This window comes from Mirounga angustirostris, unplaced genomic scaffold (assembly GCF_029215605.1).
Source record: "Mirounga angustirostris isolate CCGP_5_RB_7025 unplaced genomic scaffold, mMirAng1.0.hap1 SCAF_3, whole genome shotgun sequence".
Lineage (NCBI taxonomy): Eukaryota > Metazoa > Chordata > Mammalia > Carnivora > Phocidae > Mirounga > Mirounga angustirostris.
In genome coordinates this window covers 192,369,143-192,384,054 of record NW_026991711.1, presented here as the reverse complement: position 1 = coordinate 192,384,054, position 14,912 = coordinate 192,369,143, and the positions used below count along the sequence as shown (strand labels likewise).

Genomic DNA, 14,912 nt, shown 5'->3' with positions numbered 1-14,912 from the left:
ACAGAGTGGTGCAATCTTTAAAAATATGCTGCTTGTTCCTTCTCATGATGATAAAAATAACACATGTTCATTTGTGGAGCATTTGGAAAACACGAAGCAGAACAATTCAACTGGTAGAAGACAAGCCCCACGAACACACGGGATCCCCCCGCCGTTCTTCCCCGCGTCAACGTTTGGACGGCGGTGGGCGTGTTTGCGCATCCTGTTTCATCGTTTTATATTACAGCCCCAGCGTTTCTGATGCGATCGGTCTTTGAAAATAGGATCTTCGATTTCATCAAACTGTGGCCATATCACACTTTAAGAATTCAAAGGGACATCCAGTCATTCCTATTAATGGACATTTGGGTCATGTCCTTTTGGACTATGAGAAATGATACGGTGCTGCCTCTGTGATTCAGAGTCAGAGGGTGAAGTCCCCGAGTTAGGGTGTGTGCTCATCTCTAGAGCTCGATGCACCTTCCGGGGGGCAGGATGGCATGGCGACTGGGGAGCTTCCTCCAGCAGGAGGGCACCTGCAGGTGGTGAGGCCATCTGGCGCACCTGTCCTGCCCAGCCCCTCCTCGGGGGTTTTAGAGCTTTACCTGCTTCCAGTATCTCTTATTCCATCTGGGATTTTTTGGGGGGCAGGGGCTGCCCTAATATCCTACTCCCGCCACTCTCAAATAGTTTACCAACACTCTGGGGACTACTATTGACCATTCCTTCTTTCCCCCACGGATTTGCTGTGGCGTCTTTGTCTTAGGGCAAAGTTTTCTGTGTGAAGCATCTCAGCTTTCTCTGTTCTGGTTTGTTGATCTGAGAGAAAGGTATTTTGGGGTCAGAACCACCTGGTTTGATGGACTACTGCTCTACAATTATGAGACTTCATATCTAAAATGACTCTTCCACTTCAATCTTGTTTGCTGTATTAGTTATCTGTTGCTGCATGACAAATGACCCCCAAATCTAGTGTCTTCTAAGATTTTATTTATTTATTTGAGAGAGTGAGAGCTAGAGAGATCACAGAGGCAGAGGGAGAAGCAGACTCACCGCTGAGCAGAGAGCCTGACGTGGGGCTCGATCCCAGGACCCTGGGATCATGACCTGAGCCAAAGGCAGATGCTTAACGACTGAGCCACCCAGGTTCTCCCAAAATCTAGAGTCTTAAAACAACAAACACTTGTGATCTCACGCAGGTTCCTGGCTCTGGGAGCACTTTAGCCAGGGGTTCTGCCTCAGGATCTGTCCTTAGTTGGCACCAAGGGATCGGCCATCATCTGAGGGCCGGACTGGGGTGGGAGGCCTCACTTCTCCCTGCACAGGCCTCTCTTACAGGGCTGCTTCCAGCATGGCCCCGGGCTTTCCCCAGAGCTAAGGGCACAACGAAGATGAGAGCCTTTACTACCTACTTGGAAGTGAGAGCCATCTCTTCTGCCATATTCTGCCGTACAACGTGGGGGGCACACAGGATGTGCTATGGGGATGGGGTCCCGGGAGGGCCTTCTTGGAGGCCGGCCTCACAGTTGTCCTTTTTCACTGTTCCTTTCAAATGAACTTCAGAGTCATTTAAAAAAAGAAGGAAGAGGGGCGCCTGGGTGTCTCAGTCGGTTAAGCGTCTGCCCTCAGCTCAGGTCATGATCCCGGGGTGCTGAGATCAAGCCCCGCGTCAGGCTCCCTGCTCAGCGGGGAGTCTGCTTCGCCCTCTGCCCACGTCCCCCCCACTCGTGGGCTCTATCTCTCTCTCTCTCTCTCTCTCTCTCCAATAAATAAATAAAAATCTTAAAAAAAAAAAAAAAGGAAGAGACTGACTCTGCATTCAACCTATGCATTGAGGTGCGAAGAGCTGCGTCGTTAGCCGTAATTATTCTAGTCATGAGGAAAAATGTGATGTTCTTTCAGCACCTTTGGTACACCTTTATTTTCCTTCATCTTTGTCCAGCACACATTTATGGGCCAGGGAGAAAGAGGGGGTTCCCTCTCTCCAGTATCTCCGGTATTTTGCCAGCTTTTTGGGGAGCTCCTGGGTTTGCACCATGAAAAAGATCACTTCACTGAGGTCTGCAGCTCCGGATGCCTATATATGGGCTATTGGGTTTTTGCCCACTGGACGACAGGCTTACAGGCACCAAAGCGGCCTCAGAGCTGAGAGTGTGGCCTTGCTGGGGTCAGCCTCTGACTCCTGCAGGAAACACCTGCTCCCTACAGGGGAGCTGCTAGTGGGCTGGGGGTTTCCAGGCCTCTAAGCACCAGAATCACCTGGAACGCCTTAGAAAAACACAGCCTTCCCAGCACCAGCCCCGGCTGAGGGACTCAGAATCCCTGGGGCCACCGCCCAGACCCCTGGGAAGCAGAGTCTGCAAAAGGGCATCTGGGGAGTCAGCTCTGAGTGCCCAGCAGAGGCTCCCTCTCCCTCCTCCCCGGCCTCAAACCTGGGTCTGAGCCACCACCTCACCCCTCTTCTGGCAGCCCACCCTGACCCCAGAGCTTCCTGGAACCCAGGATGGTTGTGGGGCGCCCCCTGCTGGCTTTGGTCCCACCCCACCCCTGAGAAAGTCCCGAGGCCATGGAGGGACTTGCCCAAGGCCCCGGGGAGTGAGTAGGGACACCCCAAGTCAGGTGTGCTGGCCCCCTGTCCAGTGCTCTCCTGAGCACCCTGGGCCGGCACCACCTCTGAGGTCAGGCCTGTGTCCACTGCCCACCCCCTCCTGGCCACCCTCCGTGGCCAGGTTCTTGGAACAACATGGTCCTGCGGGTGGCTCAGGAGGAGCGAGGGAGACATCGGACTGTCTGGCACCTTTGACACCAGGGCTCCCCGGCCCCACTCTCAGACCTGCCCCCCGCCAGGTCCGGGCAGCGATAGCGTCCTGCAGACGGGCCCCATCTAGCTCAGTCCCATCTGGGGACCAGGAGCCTGGCGGTGGCGCCCTGCTCATTACACCCCGCTCCATCTCAGGACGGAGACCCCTCCCACAGGGGACCCGTCCACCCTCTCCAGGCCGTGGGAGTGGGCGGTCAGCACTACACCCCCTTCTGCAGATGAGGAAGGGGAGGCTCTGTGGGGTAAGGATGTTGCCTCTGGTACTGCGTGGAGCTCAGATCAGGACGGAGACCCCTCCCACAGGGGACCCGTCCACCCTCTCCAGGCCGTGGGAGTGGGCGGTCAGCACTACACCCCCTTCTGCAGATGAGGAAGGGGAGGCTCTGTGGGGTAAGGATGTTGCCTCTGGTACTGCGTGGAGCTCAGATCAGGACGGGCTCGGTGCCCACCCAGTGCCGGGACTCCCTCTGGGCGCAGGCGGCTCTCCGCTCGCTGCGGACACAGGGGGCGACGAGCACAGTCGTGAAGGCAGCGCAGGGATAGGAGGCTTTCCGAGCAAACTCACCTCCAGTGTCGGCTCCACGACAGGGTAGGAGCCCAAGCCAGCGCCCCCTCCCTTCCCAGCGCTGCAGCCCCGACTCCACCCCCTCCGGAGCGTCCTGGCGGGCTGGCTGGGAGGGCTCTGTGCCCTAGCTGACACCCTGCCTGCCGCCCTCCAAGCTCTGCAGGCAGGTGAGGACACTGCAGGGACCTCTGTGCCCAGGGGCCGGGGCTGCCGGGAGGGGCTCCCGGACGCACTGCCTGCTGGGGCCACCGCACAGCTGAGCCACGCCTGGCCCCCACGGCCTGGGTGGGGACCCATCCTCTTGGCTATCATGGGGGCGGGGGACAAGCCGCATCCCATGGCCCCCCCGCGGGGCTCTGTCCCTAGTGCTCCTAGCGCCCTGTTCACTCAGAACGCTGAGGCACTGGCGACTCCTCTGAGGAGATCCAGCTTTTCCCTTGGTCCCTCGTGGAGAAGGCTGGGGACGACATCCAGGGGCCACAGAAAGGGCCATACCCCGCCTTCCCTCTGCCATGTGTCCTCTAGGTCTAACAGCTCCCACTTGAGGGGGAGGCGCCAGTCTCCTCTGCTCCGAGCTCCCTTCGGCCACTGCTTCTCTGGGAAAAATCCCTCGCGTCCCTGCTCTCCTGAGCCTGCAGCGGGGGCCCTGGTGCTGCCTTGGCCCGCGGGGCTGGTCAGCTGGAGGACGGGACAGGAGGCGCACGGGGAGCCTTCCCTTCGGGGACCAGCTCCTTTGCAGACCCTGGGGTGGGGGCAGGGCACGGCAGCAGAGCCTGCGTCTGACAGCAGGTGGCTGCCCTGGCTGGCCGGGACCCCCACGTGGGCCATCTCTCCACCCCAGAGAATTTGGGAGGGCCTGGCAGGAAGCTCCAACCCGCAGCTCGCCCAGTTCACAGATGGGGACAGGGGCCTGGGGAGGGGAAGGGAATGGTCCAAGGTCACCGGAAAGAGGCGGACAGAGAGGCTCTGGCCGTGGCTGGAGCCACCAGCGCTGGAGGGACGGTGGGGTGGGACATGAGGGGCACTGGGAGGAGGGCCCACAGGAAACGGGCTAGCACCCGAGGTGCCCACAGAACCCGGGGGCGGAGGGCCCGGGGCTGGGAGGTCAAGTCCTCCAACTCCAGGCCGACGGGGTTCCCGGTGAGGATTCCGAAACTGAGCTGCACGGCGGGAGGAGCCGGTCGCAGTGGGACTGGAGGCGGGCATTAGCGTCTGCCAGCCTGGTCTTGCGGCTCACCTGGCCACCAGGTGAGTGACAAAGGGGAAAAGAGCGGAGAAAACCGAAACCACCCCCCACACCACATTCCCAAAGGCAGGCCGCCGCCTGTCTCACTCTCCAAAGCTGAACATCTCGGCTTCTTTCTCCTTCCAGAAGGCGAAGCTCCGGTCAATGTAGCCGCAGATGTCCTCACTGTTGAAGCTGCTGCGCTGGTGGCCGGACCCCAGCCTCTGGGCTGCAGGCTCGGGGCTGCCGCTGGGGGCGGCGGCATGAGGCAGGGGCCCGAGGGGCGTCAGGCCTGACTTGCGGCCGGGCTCCGGGTCCCAGGCGGGACTTCGGCTGGAGCCAAAGAAGCGGGCTTTGATGTCCTCGAAGCCGTCGGTCCAGGCCCGGCGGCCGGCGGCCACCTCGTCGGTCACAGCCTTGTGGAAGGCCCGCACGGTCTCCCAGCCGTGGGCGCCCAGGTGCTCGAAGACCTCGAAGCAGAGCAGGTGGCGCATCTTGCGTTCCTCGGCCGGCAGGTCACACTCCAGGAGCTGGAAGTAGCCCAGCATGAAGAGGTCCAGCGTCAGGCTGCCATAGGGCATGGGCGCCCCGTCCACGTGGGGCAGGAACTGCTCGGGCGACAGGGGCCCGCGGGGCCGCCGGCTCAGCCGCCGCAGCTGCCGGGCCGGCACGTGCGCCAGGATGGCCTTCCAGGTGCCCAGCAGGTGGGCGATGGTGCTCCGCTGCTGCCACAGCTGGCCCAGCCGGGGGCCCCCGCTGGGCGGCGGGGAGAGCAGCCGAGGGCCCCCGGCTGCCTCCTGCGCCCGCGGCCCGGCCCGGCGGGCCTCCAGGGTCCTGCAGGCCGCCGTCTTGAGGGCCGGTGTGTAGGCTGACTTCTTCCAGTGGCTGAGGAAAAGCATGACAATGCGCTCCTTGCGCAGGTTGGCCGGGTCGGCGCTGGGCACGGCTCCCGCCTCCGAGGGGCCCTCCTCGCAGCTGATGCCTGAGTCGCTGGCCTCCTCTGCGTCGCCCGCCCCGGGTGCCCCCCCCACTGGGCCGCCGCGGGGCTGCGGGGCTGCGGGCCAGCCGCCTCTCCGGCACTGCCCAGGCCGGGCCCCTGCCTCACAGGGGCCTGGGTTTGGGGTGCAGGGCGGGCCAGGGGCTGACTCGAAGTTGCCGCGCAGCGTCCACACGGACACCCCGCACTCCTGGATCTCGCGCTGTGCCTCGCTCCTGGGGGGGCTGGCAGGGGCCTCTCCGCAGGCCTCCTGCGGGGGCCGGCCTGCGGCCTTCTCCTCGCCCGGCACCAGCCCGTGCATGCCCTTCAGCAGCAGGGACATGCTGCGCACCAGCCGGGCGATGTGGCTGCACCAGAAGGGCAGGGGCTGCTCACCTGGAGCAGCCTCCGAGGCCCCCGCGGGGCCCCTGGGCTCGGCCGCTGGGGCGGGGGCCTCCTCACCCTCTGGTCCGGGTCCCCGGGGCAGGAAGTGGCTGTTGACCGTGATGCTGACCAGGGGGGTGGGCAGCAGGGCCTGCAGCTCGGCCGCCAACCGGCCCAGCTCACTCTCATACTCCTGGCAGCGGCGCCTCAGCTGCAGGTCGGAGATCTGTTTCTCCAGGTACACCAGGTCGTCCTCCGTCAGCAGCTCCCCGAAGGGGCCCAGGATGGCCCGGTGGCTCTGTGAGTACCGCCAGGCTGCCTGCTCCGTGGGGCCCACGCTCCCGCGCTCACCCTGGGCACAGGGAGGCCAGGTCAGCCGGGGCTGAGGCCCCCGTGGCCTCGCAGCGGGGACAGGGCATGTTCTTGCTGGACACAAGGCCCCCGAGGGTGGCCTGGCCCCCGGTGCCCCTGGGGACCCTAGCCCAGCCCCTACACACCAGCTGGCCCTGCCCAGATTTAGAGCAGAAACAAGGACGCTGGCCGGCCCCGGTCCCGAGTCTGAGGCTCAGGGCAGCCACTCTGCCCTGTGGGGGCCCAGTCTTTGCCCTCAGAAGACGGGGCCTCTGCTCTGCCACCCCCACATCCTCCCAATCTCATCTCCTCGCTGTCCAATCCAAAGGGTCTCTCTCCTCAGAGCCTCCCAGGCCCTCCCCCCAAGCTCCAGAGCCTTCTGTGGTTGGATAGCAGCCTCCAAAGAGGGCGGCTTCTCCCACCCAGCTCTGGGTCCTCCTGGTGGCTGCCCTGGCACCAGGGTCCAGCCCCGCCCCCCAGTGCCCACGGCCTCTGGGACAGACACAGAGGGGCCCTGCGCTGGGCTCCCTCTGGGCTCAGGCTCTGTGCCAGCCTGATCACAGCTCAGAGCCCCCTGAGGGAGGGGCCCCAGTTCACAGGGAAGGGGCCTGAGCCACCACCTGGTTGCTCAGAGGCCCGAGATTGCCTGGCGCCAGGCAGGGCTCTGCTCTGAGAAGTCCTGATTCCTTGGCCCAGCAGACCCAAGGGCACGGAGCGGAGCCGCCCAGGGACGAAGGCTGTGGCCAGGCTGGGACACCACTTCCCTCAACATGCCAGGTGAGGATGACACGTAGGCATCAGCCACCTGTGGCTACAGAAATGGAATGTGGCTCGTGCAACTGAGAAGTGGGAGTTTGACTTTTGTTTCATTTTAATTAATTTAAACGGCCACACGTGGCTGGCATGACCGCGTGGGACAGGGGAGCTCTGACCACGGGCTGTATAACACTCACCATTCAGACAAAATCCTATTCCGCTATGTCCCCCAGCAGCTAGACGAAGCCTGCTACCACCCAAGTCAAATCACAGCTTCTCTGCTCGGATTCCCAAAGGCTCCCCAGGGGCCTGATGGTGAGCCGTCCTGTTCCCTCTCTGACCTCACCTCTGCCCATGACACCTCATTCACTCTGCTCCGAGGTACCAGCCTATTCATGCCTCAGGACCTTTGCATGTGTTCTCTCTGATTAGAGTCACTTGTCCCAAATCCTCACAGGGTTCCTTTTTCTTTCTGGCTCCTGCTCAAGATCCCCTCCTCAGAGAGGCTGCCCCTGAGCACCCATATGGAATACCCACTCCCCTTTGCGCGGCTCTGCTTCTCTCCGTGACACCTGGAATCACCTGCCCAGCCCAATCACCCTGCCTTCCCTGCTGGAATATAAGGGCTGGAAGGGCAGGGCCGGTCCCCTTCACTGCCCGGCACAGGGCCCGGCACAGGGCCCGGCACAGGGCCCGGCACAGGGCGGAGGTGGGGTGAAAACCATTGGACAAAAGAACATGTGGCTACAGCACCTCTGACGCAGGTGAGGAGGCTCCCAGCTCCCTGATCTGCTTCCACTTCACCGTCCCTCAGAGGAGGAAGCTGGGGCCACAGAGGGGCACGCAGTGGGGTGCCTGGGTTTCCAGAGTCGAGGTGTGGGCTCAGGCCCCCCACCTTCCACGTCTACCTGCCAGGACAAGCCTCCCGCCCCGCCTCCACTCTGCGGGGCTCGGGCGGGTGAGGGGCGGAGTGGGGCCCCGCCCCCGCCCCGCCCCGCCCGCCGGGTCCCGCCCCGACCAGCCAGGTCCCGCCCCCTCTCCCGCCGGGCCCCGCCCCGCCCGCCGGGCCCCGCCCCCACTCAGCCAGGTCCCGCCCCCTCTCCCGCCCCGCCCTGACCCACCGGGCCCCACCTGGGCCTGGGGCGCGGGCTCTGAGCCCAGGCGCGCCTGCAGCTTCCGCACCATCACCTGCCGCTTCCACTCGGGGATGGGCCGGCCGCGCTCGTCCCGCGTGGGCACCAGCCCGTCGAGGTCTCCCGAGGGCAGCCTGTCCAGCTGCTGCACCGCCAGGCAGTTCGGGGCGTCTCCCGCCACCATCTCTCCCTGTGCGGACTCAGGCTGGTCACTCAGGGCTCGGAGGGGACCCCGCCCGGGCCGGTGCGGAGGGCCACACGGGGTGAGCAAGGCCCAGGGAGGAGGGGGAGGGGGTAGGCCAGGGAGACCCAGCCTGGTAAGCGTTGGCCTCTGAAGGCAGGGATCCCCGGGGTCCGCTGTGGGATCCAGGTATGTGCGTGGGGGGACCGCTGGCTGAGAGGCAACCAGAGATTCCTCCCCTCTTCTGTACATGGCAGAGAGGAGGCTGCCATGTGAATGAGCAAACGGGTACAGTTACATAGACAAAGTCCGGTGGCCAATTCTGAACTGCAGGACTTGTCAGAGCCTTTAAGTGTGCCCTATAACTCTCCAAGAGGGACAGCACCATGCAGCATTTCCCAAACTTGTACAGAACATCTCAGGGTCTGAGAGTTCCCAGGACCCATTCAAGGAAAGGGTGAGCTGGATTTATAAAGGCCTCATGCCCAGAAAGAAAAAGAGAAAGGGGAGCCAGCCTCCTCCAGGGGGTCCTGGGCTGGGTGGGAGCCCCTGAGGAGGAGGGCAATAGACCCCAGGCCCACCCACCCATGGACAACTGCATCTCTGCCCCAGAAGTGACCTGGCCTGGGCGCACACAGGACTCTGTGACAAGAGGCCAGCTGGGCTTTGAGGGTTGGCTGGGGAGACGGGGGGACAGGGGTGTGGAGTTGGGAGGCATACCGTGGGGACGGCCATGGCACTGGTGGTGACCCATGGAGGCGCTGCACAGATCGTCTGCTCCCTCAGAAGAGGCTGGTCAGGCCGGGCTGGGCTGGGAGTCACCACTGCTGGGGGAAGGGAAGCAGAGTCAGGGGGCTTCCCTGAGAAGGCAGGGGATGGGGGTAGAAACCCCTGGACCTGGGGCACAACTGGCCTTCTGACCACTAGACTTGGAGCCAAAGACCCAGCCAGTCCCCCAACAAATGCCCCAGGGCCCGGCAGACTGATTCATTGCTAGGGCGTCCGTGGGCCCCTGCGGAGCTCCCCAAGCCTGGCCAGTTGGAGAGCTTGCGTTTTACCCCCCTCACCCCTCGAGCTGGGGAGGGCAGAGGGTTGGGTTGGGTGGTCTGGAGACCTAATGCAGCCCCATCAGACTGCAAAAGATCAGAATTCTCCTCTTACTGCCCCTCCCCAGGGCCGCACCCCAACCGAGAAACACATCCTGCATCACACACACACACATACACACACACACGCACACACGCACGAACACACTGCATGTGATTATAAAACCACGACCCATGCCTGAAGCGGTGCTTACCCTCACGAATATGGGGCCTGCTGATATTGTTCATGCTGTCCATTTCATTTTGCTAAAATGGTCCCAGTTCCCTAAAATCAGTGACCTGCCTCTGCTAGCCCACGGATGCTCTGCCTGCTGGGGTCTCTGACAGCAGCCTCAGATCCAGAAGGGCCCCGGGCCCTAGTGACCTGACCTTCGAGATTTACCTCTGGACAAGCCGAAGCCCAGAGAGGGAACGAGGCTGCCGAGGATCACACAGGCAAGACAGCCAGGCCCTGGGGGCTCTGAGCTCACAGAGGGACCCTGGAGGGCGGAGCAGGGGGCCATTTAATTGCAATTACAAGTGTCCGTCAAGGAAAATGTTGATCCTCACTTTAAGGAAGGAACCAAGGCAGTGAAGGAAATCTGGGAGCAGCTGGGGCTGGGTGATGGGAGTGCGGGCTTCAGCTCTGGCCTCACTGTGGCATTGCCCAGCTCCTGGAGTCCGCTGCTCCCCCAGCCCACCCCCTCGAGGGACCTTGGAGGTGAGGCCAGCAGCACCCACTGCCGGCACCCACGGTCCAGGCCAGTCTTCCCTGGAGATGTGTACTCACGGGTGGGGCTCCCGAGCCCCGAGCCCCTTGTCCCATCCTCCTGGGAGTGCCTCGCGGCTGACAGCAGAGGGGGCGGAAACGGAGGTGGCGGTGGCGTCATCAGGAGCCGCACCTGGGGGCGGACAGACCCGGTCAGCAGGAGGCCCGGGTGGGCCTGACGTGGGCCACCAGCAATCCTGCTGGGGCGGCGGGGGGCATGGCGCAGGCTAATCCTGACCCAGTCTCCCTGAGCGGGCAGGCTGCCATCACCAGCACCACCAGGTGGACGCCCCCTTCATCTGAGGGCCTGGCTCACAGCCTTTCTCTGGAGGCAGCTCAACCGGGCAGCTCCGGGTGCTGGGTCGGGGCCGGGTGTCCGGCGTGCGCTTACCTCTCTGGCCTTATGAGATATGCGTGCACACACACACACACACATGCATGCACACGCACGCACACCCTCACTGTCCCCGACTTCTGTGCTGAGACAAACGGCCTAGAACGGCTCCCCTCTCCGAGAGGAGAGCAGAGCGAGCACTGTGAGGCACTTGCAACACTTCTCAGACCCACAGGTGGGGGCTGTGTGGCTGGGGCCACACCCCAGAGCCGGGGCGCTGTGCCCAGGACCCATCATGCAATGTCCAGGCCGCTCCCCTCCCCAAGGCCACAGGGAAACAGAGATCACCAAGGTCAGCCCCCTGGCACTGCAGGGGCCCCCAAAACTCACCCCTACGCCCTGCCCCATGTCCGGGGCAAGGCACAGACCTGACTGTGGCCCCCTCTCCTGCCCCTGGGGAACTGACTGGTCGCAGCCAGGAGGAGCCCTTGACCTGGACGCATCTCCCCAGCTCAGCCCTGAGCAGCCTCAGCTCTGGGGACTGACCACCAGAAGCCAAGACTTCTGGCCCGGCTGACCTAGCGAGCAGGCTGCTGACACCCGGGGGTTGTGAACGGCGGCACTGCACTTGTCTCCTCATGTCCCTCCTTACGTAGCAGAGAAATTCTCCAGGACGACACCCGAGCCAAGCTGGTCACTTTTTGGGTTAAAGCTGAAAAGTTGAAGTCCGGCCAAGCCCATCTCTCGCGGGGGCAGACTCCTGGGCTCGCAGCTGCACCGGCGTCCCCGTGAGGCCCTCCTGCCGCAGGGCTGCCCCCGCTTGCCCCTCCAGCAGGCAGGGCCACAGCTGCGGGCCCTCTGAGCGCCCAGCCCGGCTGTCAGACCGCAGCTCCGCACCCCTCCTTGCCGTGGGCAGTGGAGGTGGGACAAGCCTCCAGGTCGGTGCTGGAGAGAGCCCTGGGCAGGACATGGACATGTGGCCTGGGGCTAGGACCGTGTCAAGAGGGTGTGGCCCATGCTGCCGCTCAGTTTAACGCTCTGCTGCCTCTGTCTTAAAACGCTTCATCATTTTTGAGTAAGAAGCCCAGGTTTTCATTTTGCACTGGCCCAGCGCGCGCTGTAGCCGGTCCTGCTGGGGCAAACCCTTTGGCCACTCTGAGTGTCCCCTTGCTCAGTCCCACCTCCCGATCCCACCTTCTGGCTAGGAGGCACAGACCTTAGGGGCCACCCCAGCTTGGGGGCGCCCTCAGGAGAACCCCTGACCTGCACCCGCTGCCTCCAGCCCCTCAACTGCTCTCCCATCCAGGACCCTCCGCCCACCGTGGCCGCTGAGAAGGAACACAGCCTGAAACCCCACCTGCCTGGCCACCACGCACCTCACACCTCAGTCCTTCCAGGAATCCGTGTGGAGAACCCAGGAGCCCTGGGGCTCCGTGGGGGGCGTCCGTCGGCCCCCGGCCCGGGGGGACCCACAGAGGCAGGGGCTGGGCTGAGCACAGGGAGCTGCCGCTGTCCGGGGCTGTCAGGCTTGTCCCAGCTGCCGCCCTTGGGAGCGGGTGGTGTCGCATTAATATTTGAAGGCCGAGGTATCAGGTGGCCAGGCGGGCTTGGGGCTGGGTGCGGGATCCCTTACCATGGCACCTTCACCCTCCACAGGGCAGGGGCCGGGGAAGCAGACCCTCTGGGGATGTGGGCGAGACCTGAGATCCCTGGGTCACCGGAGAGGGAGAGGCCAGCCAGAGGAAAGCCCCAGTACAGTGTCTCCACCCCCAGTGGAGCCCCCAGGGCACAGATGGGGAAACCAAGGCTCACAGAGGGCAGGGGGCTTCCTAAAGGCCCCAAGCTGGCATGTGGTAGAGCCGGGATCAGAATCTTATTTGAGACCCCAGTCCTTGTTCCGGGAGCCGCTTGAATCCTTAGGTCCGGGGCCATCAGCATTAAAGGAGGAGGCGGATGGGTGGGCCTCTGGGGGCAGGGGGGGCCCTGACACTGGTTGGGTTTCTCGCACTCCTGCCGAGGACGCAAAGCCCTGACTGCTCTTTACATGGCCATATCTCAGGGCTGCATTTGGAGGGAGGGACCCAGAGGGATCTTACTCCTCACTATAAAATGGGGGTTCCCCAGGCTCAGCGGTCCTCAGCTGTGACATAAACCTCCCGCGTGCACGGTAGCCATCTGGACCCATATCGCATCACACAGGGACTTGGGGGGGGGAAGAGGACCCCATAAAACATGATGCTTGCTCTCTACAGTGTGTCTTGGACCCAGAACTCTAGTGTCTTCTTCCAGCGTCCATGACGCAGACATCGGCCGGCTTGCGAGCTTTAAGCAGGGCTGAGTCAGACCCCAGAGCCTGGGGCACAGCTAGAGAGGCTGGCTGTCAGTCTGACAGAGGATGGCTGAGCTCGGGGAGGGGCCTCCCCTCCTGCCTCTGGCCCCTCTCCCTAAAGGAATCTGCTCTCAGAGGTCAGGGACAAGAAGCTCCCCTCCCCCCTCAGAGCGCAGGGGAAGACCAAAGGGGCAGGAAGTTGGTTTGGCCCGCAGGGGAATGCTTTGTGCAGCACCCGCAGCCTGGGGGACCTGGTGCCACTCTCCTGGCCCCGGGCCACATCCTGCTCCCCACTCTCCAAGGAGAAGCGTGAGGGAGTCACTCCCTGGGCCTCGGTTTCCCCACCTGTAAGTCAGGAAGGTGAGAATTATGGAGGGTGCCTGGCAGGGCCGGCACTGGGGGGCTCAGACCTCATTGGCGTGGTGTTCACCTGGGAGTTCTACCCAGGCCCCGTCCGCTGTGCTGTTTCCCAGGCGGTGGGAGAAACCCACATCCTGACACTAACAAGTCTGCAAGGAGCTAAAGGAGCTCAGATGTGGGGCTCCGACCCCTGGGTCCTGACGGCTGGGCACGCACGGCCCCGAAATCAGGCAATTGCCCTGAGGTCGGCGGTCGTCTGGGCCTGGGCTGGGGCCTTCCCGTGGCCTGCCGCCTCCTTTCCCGTGTTTTTGGTGAGATTTGAGCAATGCTGTGCCTGCCATGCATTATACATCGAGGACAGCCGTGGTGAGCCGGGTTACAGGCCTGTAATGCCACCCGGGCTGAGAAAATCATGACCCACAGATGGGCGCCGGACTCCGGTCACCATGGCTGAGATTCGGTTACTGGCTGCACAGCCGGGCCCCACCCCTCCCTGGAGAGGAGGCTGCCCAGGGGAGTCCCTTGCCCTCTGTGGGCCTCAGTTCCCCAGCGAAGATGAAAGGGTCCTGGAGCCCTTCTGACCTAGGGGAGGGAATTAGCACCCGCTGGGTGTCTGAGGAGCATCTCCTGCCACGAGGCTCTTCTATCATACTGAACAGATGAGAAACTGAGGCTCGGAGATGCTGCCAACTGGCCAGCGCTCCCCAGCCAGGAAGAGCCTCTCCAACCCTGGTGGGTGTGAGTATAGGGCCAGGGGCAAGCAGGACAGGTGGGTGCTGTGGGGGCGCTGGGGGCTGGGCTTCCCCCCTTTGGAGGGTCATGCTCGTCATCCAGGACTGCTGTTCCCAACTGTCACCACCTGGCCAGGACCTCACTCAAACCCAGCCCTGCAGCCAGGAGCGCCCCCAGTCAGAGGCCCAACCCTTCATTGTGCAGAGGGGTGCCCAAGGGCCAGGGAGCAGGAAGACGTGGCCCAGGCTGAGGTGGGGCCGTTGAGGCAGGGCTAGCGTGGCAGCGGGTGAACCCAGGTCCTGCAGCCACACCAGTGGAGGGGGCACCTCTCACAGGGCAGGTCTCACCACCACCGGTCTGGCCTGGCTCCCCAGGCTACCTCCCCTGAGACCCACGGCTCCCCAGGGGCAGGTACGGGCCGCCCTGTGTGGCTATCACCACCTCCCTTGAGCCCAGCTTGGGAAGAGGCCAGCATGGCGACCTTTGGATATTGCGTTTCCATCAATATTGCATGAGGCGCTCGGCACCCCCTCCCCAGCGCGGGGGCCCACAGCTGACACCCTGCCCTCCCGCGGAGCCAAGTCTGTGCATGTGAAGCAGGTGGCCTGGTGGGGGGTGCGTGCCAGCCGGTGGTGAGGGACCCGCACCCCAGCTGCCCTGGGCGCTCACTGAGGGAGGAAGGGAGGCTCCAGGCCTAACCCTGAGTCCCACACAGGCTCCCCAAGCTCCCTGCAGATACAGCAACAAGCCTCAAAAGCCAAGGGTGTGTGGACAGGCTGGGCACTGCTGGTCACAGGCTGGGGCGCGGAGGCCGCACGGTCAGCCCCGACTGGTTGGGGAGTCCTGAGAGAACAGAACTCTGTCTCAGACCCTATGGTGATTCCGGGGAGACAGCGGGACAGCCCGAGATGCGCCGGTTCTCCACGGCCCCG

General features: G+C 63.4%; 1 protein-coding gene across 2 annotated transcripts in view; it reads right to left on the bottom strand.

Moving 5' to 3' along the window:
- Positions 1–442: 442 nt before the first annotated feature.
- Positions 443–14,912, bottom strand: part of ESPNL (espin like) — a 31,477-nt gene continuing 17,007 nt past the window's right edge. The window contains exons 6-9 of one of the 2 annotated variants that reach the window (XM_064587345.1): positions 10,247–10,358; positions 9,092–9,198; positions 8,189–8,380; positions 443–6,302 (exon numbers count right to left, since the gene is read on the bottom strand). In XM_064587345.1, coding sequence (XP_064443415.1) covers positions 4,695–6,302; positions 8,189–8,380; positions 9,092–9,198; positions 10,247–10,358 — 2,019 coding nt within the window. In that variant the 3' untranslated portion in view covers positions 443–4,694. The remainder of the gene's footprint in view (positions 6,303–8,188; positions 8,381–9,091; positions 9,199–10,246; positions 10,359–14,912) is intronic. The other variant, XM_045867634.3, reaches the window with a different exon arrangement.